This window comes from Agrilus planipennis, unplaced genomic scaffold (genome assembly GCF_000699045.2).
Source record: "Agrilus planipennis isolate EAB-ADULT unplaced genomic scaffold, Apla_2.0 scaffold38, whole genome shotgun sequence".
Lineage (NCBI taxonomy): Eukaryota > Metazoa > Arthropoda > Insecta > Coleoptera > Buprestidae > Agrilus > Agrilus planipennis.
The window spans coordinates 584,812-593,879 of NW_020438882.1; the positions used below are offsets into that span (position 1 = coordinate 584,812).

Here is a 9,068-nt window from a genome sequence, read left to right on the forward strand (position 1 = left end):
CTTGTTTATTTTAACAAATTTTCTTACTTTGCATGTGACTTAAACAATGTGTGTGTTTATCTTCATTATTAATTACCAAAATTGTTCATTAGGGTATGACCAGATACCAATAGACATGCAAGGGCTTGACATCGGGTCACCTGGGGGAGGCAATGGTTCAACCTATAGTGCCATAGACGCAATGGAGGTCGGTAGTGCAGAGCCCGATTTAAATTTCGACCCCATGAACGAACTTCCTAATCCACCCCAGGATAACAACCAGGTTGCAGCTTGGTATGACACCGATTTGTAGAATGTGTGTTTTGATCATTCTCATTCATTACCCATCAAATAAACCTTTACACCTCTAGACTATTTTTATTTTATGTTACACAATACGGATTGTATGGATTGTATCCTATTTATTTCATTTTTTGTGCAATTATTTAAACGTTGGAAGTTTTCAAGGGTTCTTGAAGAACGAGCGATTTATCCCTCAACAATTTTATAATCGCAAATATTGTATGATGTAATCAGTATTTTTAGTCTTTACAAATAAGTAAAGTGTATTTGTTATTTTGTAATTGTGTACCAATATCTTTTCTAATTATTCTTATTGCCTTTTTATTGTCATTTATATAATATTTGTTGTAATTTAAGATTATTTTGCATGCTGCTCCTTTTTTCTACTTAAAATATTACAGGGTAGCTAAAAGATCATGATATCTTCATTGTATGTCTTTCTAATATAGAAATATGTAATATTTATGAAATGTTGTGTTTTTTTTACCCTTGAGTTCCTCAGTAATTCAAAATAAGTGATAAACTTAAAATATTTGAAGCAGTCAAGGTAAGTTCCATAATTTCCGTTTCTAGCAATTTTTTGCAATATTTAATGATACAAATTTCCGAAAAATAATTGATATATAACGTTTTCTTAATATATTAAGAAAATCTTGTTAATTGTAAATATAGTTTGAAGAAAGGACTACATTTATTTTTATAGAGCACCAACATTACTCTCAAGTCAACATGTTGCGGAAATCCAAATTTATACACTTTTTATGTACAATATAATAGTTATAATTTAAATTTAATCTAGCAAATAGTAAATATATTTTTCCCTCTTTTTCAATTAATGTTTATTTCTTTTTGTACACTTAAATTAGGTACTTCAGGAATATACAAAACATCTCAAAGGGTAATGTTTTAAATGTAGTATAAATAACATTTCCAAACATTTTTTGTTTTTTGGTATTAAACAACGTACTTTTTGATTTTTTTATGCTCAAAGAAAGCCCCTACATAGCTTAAATTATAGCTTGAAGCGCAATACCTATATTTATATTTAGTACCTTACTACAAAATCTGTTTTAAATTACATGATAAAGCTAAAATGTCTAATTCAGTTTCAATTCTTGTATAAACAGTAAATGTAGCTAACATGTTACATATAAAAGTTTCACATTTGCCATTCTTTCGAACTTCATAAAAACTTAAACAGTTGTTGCCTAATAATATAAGTTGAAGTAATTCACGTAAGTGCAACGAAAGTGAAAAAAATTTTCAGTGTGTTCCCTTTGAAATAACGGAGAGCTGTCGTAACTATTTAAAAGTTAATGATTACCTAGTTTCCTTGAAACTGAGCTTGTAAAATAATTAACTTTTTTAGTTACATACAACCAACCAATAAAGCGTCCCAAAATTATATTTAAAACTTTTCAGTGTTCTGTAGCCCAAAGTATCAATTTCTTTTCGAATTTTAGGTCATTATTAATTTACTTAAAGTTGATTTTACATAATTATGATAAAAGATCAATTTCAAACTGAATATGAAAGGAACTTTCGAAAATATTGAAAAATAAATGAGACTTAATAAATGATTTTGTTTAGATTCTGTAAATTTTTTGGCTACAGTCATTACATGGTTACACTTAGTATTATTGATCGATAAAAACAATAAATTAAAAGTATCCTAAATCTTCTTTTCGTTACAAAGTAAGCTGCAATGTTTTTTGTAATGTGAACCAAAATTTTTTTTGTTTTTTTATGCATCACCGCTCACGATGGTACCTACATGGGGTCGAAAATTTACCAGACTGTGAAAGAGCATTTTCTTCTGTAAAACATGTGCATGTATAATAATGCTAATTAAACTGAATAATTAACTGTACATGTACAGGCAGCAGAGAAACAACCAACATTAAAATTCATTGATTTATATATCCACATATTTATTACTATATTTATTGCAAAGAAACAAATCAACGGTGTTCTTTTTTTTATATGAAAGTGTAGTAAGTACGCATTGTAGAACAAATTTCATTTAATGGAGTAATTGGATTTTTTATATCTTACTGTATATTTCCTGTACATATTTTACGCGTTGTTAACATATTTTGTTGGGCTACCGTAATTCGCTAATGACCGTAAAAAATTCTAAACTCGAAATAATTAACATCAGTAATTAGTTTATTATTAGTTACCCTTTTTGGATCAAATTGCAAAACAGATACGTTAATTTCGTTTCCGAAGTTTTTATAAGGCATTTGGAAACAGAAAATAAATTTTAAATGACCATATAGTGATATGGTATACATGACCACTATTTCAATTAGAATTTTTTTAAATATATATAGACATTAAAATGTTTTCTTTTTCTAATAGACGTATTACTGTATTATTTTCTTTTTAGTCGTATGTTTGCTTCTTCTTATCCGCATCCCAATTAATACTATGTAACGCTTTAACTACTTAACTCATTATGGTGAAATTTTGTAAATACATTGCCAGGGGTACAGAAAAGGACATAGAGTACTTTTTATAAAGAAAAAATACTATTCCCGAGGGGTAGAAAAAAATTAGCTTTATGTAGTCGTCGATGATCTTTAACACGCATTTAAGATATCAACACAAGCGAAGCCGCGGGTAAAACCCGTCACGAAATTTTGAACATACTTTGTCAGGGGTACAGAAAGGACACAGGGTACCATTTATTCAGAAAAAATACTGTTCCTGAAAAAATTAGGTGGTCGTCAATGATTTTTGTCGCGCATTTAGAACATTAACGCGAGCGAAACCGCTGGTGAAAACCTAGTAATTTACAATTCAATTAAGGTTTTTTTTATTCAGAATGGCAGGAATGTATTTTGAAAACCCCCACATTATTTTAAAGTAACTATTTACTTTTTAATTAAAAATCCGTACAAAAAAGTTCGAAAACACAGAATTTTCAGCCAGGTATCGTTTTGGAGCAAAAAAATTGTTCTGCGAATAGCCAACGACGATTAAAAGAACTTCTTCGAGTGTTGTGTTTTGTTTATGATTCCTCGAGGGCTAATAACCGAAAGTGTCCGGAGTAGGGTCAACGTTTTCGAAATTAATGTCGAACTGCAGAAGCGAAGAAAGAGTAAATTGTAGGTAGGTATTTTATATACACATACAGAGGTAAACCGCCGACTTGACCAGGTGAAAGAAACGCTCACTTCACACAGATCGTAGCTTGTGATACCTGAGAGTCGGTTCTTATCTTTCGCTGCGAACTAACGGCGCAAAGTATTTTTTTTTTGCTACTCGGTTGTGGCGGTAAAAACTAGTAGGCGCCGCGACGCGTCGTATTCAGTGGTAAAAACTTTTATGAAGTGTTTTTTAGTACGAAGTTAATTTGTTAGTTATTATCCAGTGACATTAATGTGTATTGACATTTGAAACTGTTTTGAAAGTGGATTAGATTATAGCACCAAGGTAATTGTTCAAAATATATCTAGTAATAAAAATATAGATAAATCGATACCTGTTGTACNTCTCTATGTATAAGAAATTTTTCAACTTATTATATACAAAATTTTTCAAATGCACATTTTCAACGCTAGGTGGCACTCATTGCTATACACTGTTTTGCTTGTTGAAACATACACAGATAATCAGACATATTAAATCTGCCTTTGTGTAAACGGGTGCGGTGTTACTTTAGTTTAGTTGCCAGAAAAATTAAATACTACAGAAAAAGCTCATTTTGTGGTGAAAGGTAAGAAATATTACAATAAATAAACTTTGGTGTTAACTTTGATGTTATTACTTTAACTATTTCATAGATTTTAAAGGAATACTTCCCATGTATTGTCATTTTAATGATTAATGCACAACATGGTGGCCACTTCAGATTAAAATAGCGTCTTTATAGGCATTCTGTTTTCTGTTTTTAGAAATTATTTTACCCAAGCAAATCTGTAATTCATTAAAAGCAAACACGATTGTACCATTTTGTTGTATTTAACTAGTTGAAAATATTAATTGATTTCTTGCTATAAAGTACCCATTAGGTGAATCATTTACATGAATATATTTTACAGGTGTGATAATTCACCATTTCACCATGAGCTACATGCAAACCAATCAAAATAGAATCAGTAAGTAATGTTTTTTCTTATTGTCTGCTTAAAGGAAATGTCCACTTTTCAATTCATGTCATATACATATGTGTTTGATAATGCTTGTATAATAGCCAATTTTGTTTACAGTGTCACACAGTAATTATCAAAGTGGTCCTGGTGACTTACCAATGGGGTCTGCCAAGGAGCAAACACTTATGTGGCAACAAAATTCGTATATGGCGGATTCAGGTATTCATTCTGGAGCTGCTACGCAAGCACCATCCTTGAGTGGTAAAGATGATGAAGAAATGGATCTGTTTGACCTGGACCAAGGATTTCCTCCTCAATTTACTCAAGAGCAGGTTGATGGTAAGTATTGAATATATCAAAAGTATTTATAATTGTCATTGAATTAACAGAATAATATAATAACATGATTTTCAGAAATGAACAATCAACTGAATCAAACAAGATCTCAGAGGGTGCGAGCTGCAATGTTTCCTGAAACTCTCGAGGAAGGAATTGAAATTCCTTCGACTCAGTTTGATCCTCAGCATCAGACAGCTGTGCAGCGTTTAGCAGAACCCAGTCAGATGCTTAAACATGCAGTTGTTAATCTTATAAATTATCAGGATGATGCTGACTTAGCAACTAGAGCTATTCCAGAATTGATTAAGCTTTTGAATGACGAAGATCAGGTTGTTGTCTCTCAAGCAGCTATGATGGTACATCAGTTGTCAAAGAAAGAAGCTTCAAGACATGCTATAATGAATAGTCCCCAAATGGTTGCTGCTTTGGTTAGAGCTATTTCCAACTCTAATGATTTAGAAACCACCAAAGGAGCAGTTGGTACTTTGCATAAATTATCACATCATCGTCAAGGGCTGTTGGCTATCTTTAAAAGTGGTGGCATACCAGCTTTAGTTAAGCTTCTTAGTTCACCAGTTGAAAGTGTTCTATTTTATGCCATCACAACTTTACACAATCTTTTGTTGCATCAAGATGGTTCAAAAATGGCTGTGAGACTGGCTGGTGGTCTACAGAAAATGGTTGCACTTCTACAGAGAAATAATGTTAAATTCCTTACAATTGTGGCTGATTGCTTGCAAATTTTGGCTTATGGAAACCAAGAGAGCAAGTTGATTATTCTGGCATCACAAGGCCCAATTGAATTGGTGAGGATAATGCGATCCTATGATTATGAAAAGTTGTTGTGGACCACATCCAGAGTTTTGAAGGTAATTATAGAAGAATATTTTCTAATTCCTGCAGATTAGTTTTTAAAGTTTTACTTAATGTTTTATTTATTTCTTTAGGTTTTGTCTGTTTGCTCAAGCAACAAACCTGCCATTGTTGAAGCAGGTGGAATGCAAGCACTTGCTATGCACCTGGGAAACCCCAGTCAACGCTTAGTTCAAAATTGTCTCTGGACTCTGCGTAACTTATCAGATGCTGCCACGAAAGTTGATGGACTTGAAGGTTTACTTCAGTCTTTAGTCTCAGTTCTCGCTTCTTCGGACGTAAACGTAGTCACTTGCGCTGCTGGAATATTGTCTAACTTAACATGTAATAACCAACGTAATAAGGTAAATTGCAACATCCTTTTAACTCCTTCTTTTATAATCTTGCCTTTTTCTCTTGTATAGGTTACAGTGTGTCAAGTAGGGGGAGTAGATGCTCTTGTTCGCACCATTGTAAACGCTGGTGACAGAGAGGAGATTACAGAGCCTGCAGTGTGTGCTTTGCGACACCTGACCTCGCGACACGTCGAGGCTGAAATGGCACAGAATGCGGTACGATTGAATTATGGAATTCAAGTAATTGTAAAACTTTTGAATCCTCCTTCACGTTGGCCTCTTGTAAAAGCCGTTATTGGATTAATTAGAAACTTGGCTCTCTGTCCCGCCAATCACGCACCGTTACGTGAACATGGTGCTATACATCACCTTGTGCAGTTGCTCATGAGAGCTTATCAAGATACACAGCGGGTAAGAACACATGACAAGCAAGTTTGCTTTAATTGCTAAAAAACATAAGTTTTGGTTAGTTGTATAATAGTTATTTTTTTTATATTAGAGAGCAAGTGTTGCTAGCGCAGGTAGTCAACAACCAGGAGCTTACGCGGATGGGGTACGAATGGAGGAAATTGTGGAGGGTACTGTAGGTGCTTTGCACATTTTAGCAAAAGAATCGCACAATCGCGCCATCATCAGACAGCAGATGGTTATACCAATATTCGTTCAGTTACTTTTCAATGATATAGAGAATATACAACGGGTTGCAGCTGGTGTATTATGTGAATTAGCAGCCGATAAAGAGGGCGCTGAAATGATAGAACAAGAGGGGGCCACGGCGCCCCTTACCGATCTGCTGCATTCCAGGAATGAAGGTATATTAAATTCTCATAATGATTATCAGAGATACAATTTATATCAGCAAAATCGTAAAATTGGTCATTTTTAAATGAGCAAACTAATTTTACAATCTATCTGTAACAAATGCATACCTAGGAGAATTATAATTTGTAATTCTTTAGGTGTAGCAACGTATGCTGCAGCTGTATTATTCCGTATGAGTGAAGATAAACCTCAAGACTATAAGAAACGTCTCTCAATGGAGTTAACCAATTCCTTATTTAGAGAAGAGAACCTGTGGAATGCAGACCTGGGCATGGGACCAGATTTGCAGGTATGATCAACCATTAATATTTGTTTATTATTTATTGATATGAACCGATATATGTATGTATTAATTTACAAAAGTGTACTGTATTGGAATGATTTTTATTTTGTCATTATTAGATTGCTTTTCTAAGCAATTAATTTGTTTTTCCTTTACGTTTGAGTAAAATCAGCTAGCTGAGCTACTAGTAGTAGGAAAGTATTTTATTTATTTTGTTTTTAAGTTTGGTTTTATTTTGTTTTTTGCATTTTGTCGTGATTAGGACATTTTGAGTCCCGATCAAGCTTACGATGGCATGTATGGCCAGGGACCACCTAGCATTCACAGTAGCCATGGCGGTAGAGCCTATCAACAACAAGGTAAGTAATGTTTGTATTTAGTTTTTTGTTTCCCGGACTTTATGTTAACATTTACTAACTTAGATTCCTAAAAGTTTTCATATAAGGTGAGTATTTTCTTAAGCCTTAATGTGTTGTTTGTTTTTTACATATTTGAATTGTAATTATTATCTCAGTCCCTTTTCAATAATAATCGTAGTCAGAATTATTTTAAGGTTTTATAAAATCCGAAATTTTTGACGTTGTGTTTGCTTTTGAGTTAATATACATGTGATCACTTATAATTTTTGAACACGTTATGGAAGTTTTAAAATTAGTTTTAATTGCAATTTAATTTGTATTGAATTACTGTAAACGGCTTACACCCATATTTTTCTTTAATGAGGTCGACTTTAAGTATATAGAATCGCGACTTACTAGTTTCAAAAGAATTATCTTATAATTAATCAACAGAAGTAGCTTTTTTTTTGTTTTTGGGTGTCGGCATTTTGCATGTATTAAGTTTACTAGTCGTTTTAACAAGTTTTTGTGGAATGTATAATTTTCGTTGAAAAGTGACGGTAAAAATTTAAACGCAATTGCTATTCAGTCCATTTTTTAAACGTGAATTAAATTGTTATTTGATTGGCAATTTAAAAGCAGATTATCTATAAGTGACAATTCTGCGATGTAGGTATTTAGCCGGTAACATTACAATTAATTCCTAGTACATATAAAAACATCCCTATAATGACAATTATAATTAATGTTATATCACCCTTTGTTGCTACATAATTATGAAAAACGTAAACGCACCAGAATTTAATAATTGCACAAAACGTGTGTCGGGATGCAACCTCTTACTTTTTCTTTTTATTTATCTTGTTTAATTGTTTACTCATTTTTGTGAACTATCATAAGTATAAGTATTACATATTTCTTAAAGCTTACGTACATATGCGACATCTCGTAAGTAAAACTCAAAAAAAAAAAAAATGTACTTCGATGCTGTATTTGAGAACATTATAAAGTAATTATTATTTATTTATTTGAATTATACATTTAGAAAAATAGTTTTAGGGAACTGAAGAAAGTAAAAATGTGTTATTAAATCAGAATACTTGTAAGAAAATATTTTCCATATTCATTATGAATTTCAACCAAGTAACAGTAGACTATTTTACCTACATTTATTGAAATTATCGAGTACAAAGATTATAAAGCAAAATCAAATTTAATTGACGATTGGTTATTTGACATGCTTAGGTTGCTTGTACAAAACAAAAGTGGAAATTTAACAGAATTGCCCTGCGTTTAATAATTTATTTGTCTTGTAAACTCAGTTTTTCAAAAAGAAGGTTGCATCCTTGAACTTGTTTATTTTAACAAATTTTCTTACTTTGCATGTGACTTAAACAATGTGTGTGTTTATCTTCATTATTAATTACCAAAATTGTTCATTAGGGTATGACCAGATACCAATAGACATGCAAGGGCTTGACATCGGGTCACCTGGGGGAGGCAATGGTTCAACCTATAGTGCCATAGACGCAATGGAGGTCGGTAGTGCAGAGCCCGATTTAAATTTCGACCCCATGAACGAACTTCCTAATCCACCCCAGGATAACAACCAGGTTGCAGCTTGGTATGACACCGATTTGTAGAATGTGTGTTTTGATCATTCTCATTCATTACCCATCAAATAAACCTTTACACC

At 32.5% G+C, this 9,068-nt stretch overlaps 2 protein-coding genes across 6 annotated transcripts in view; both read left to right on the top strand.

Annotated features, from left to right (window-relative positions):
• Positions 1–347, top strand: part of LOC112903999 (armadillo segment polarity protein) — a 4,544-nt gene extending 4,197 nt beyond the window's left edge. Inside the window, exon 10 of one of the 2 annotated variants that reach the window (XM_025981552.1) lies at positions 93–347. In XM_025981552.1, coding sequence (XP_025837337.1) covers positions 93–292 — 200 coding nt within the window. In that variant the 3' untranslated portion in view covers positions 293–347. The remainder of the gene's footprint in view (positions 1–92) is intronic. The other variant, XM_025981553.1, reaches the window with a different exon arrangement.
• A 3,514-nt stretch (positions 348–3,861) lies between these two features.
• Positions 3,862–9,068, top strand: part of LOC108745213 (armadillo segment polarity protein) — a 15,491-nt gene continuing 10,284 nt past the window's right edge. For 2 of the 4 annotated variants that reach the window (XM_025981549.1, XM_025981551.1), the window contains exons 1-7: positions 3,862–4,006; positions 4,332–4,388; positions 4,500–4,721; positions 4,797–5,590; positions 5,669–5,938; positions 5,999–6,340; positions 6,429–6,450. In XM_025981549.1, coding sequence (XP_025837334.1) covers positions 4,355–4,388; positions 4,500–4,721; positions 4,797–5,590; positions 5,669–5,938; positions 5,999–6,340; positions 6,429–6,450 — 1,684 coding nt within the window. In that variant the 5' untranslated portion in view covers positions 3,862–4,006; positions 4,332–4,354. Of the gene's footprint in view, positions 4,007–4,331; positions 4,389–4,499; positions 4,722–4,796; positions 5,591–5,668; positions 5,939–5,998; positions 6,341–6,428; positions 6,742–6,888; positions 7,041–7,296; positions 7,394–8,815; positions 9,060–9,068 lie in introns of those variants that run through there. The other 2 variants (XM_025981548.1, XM_025981550.1) reach the window with 2 other exon arrangements.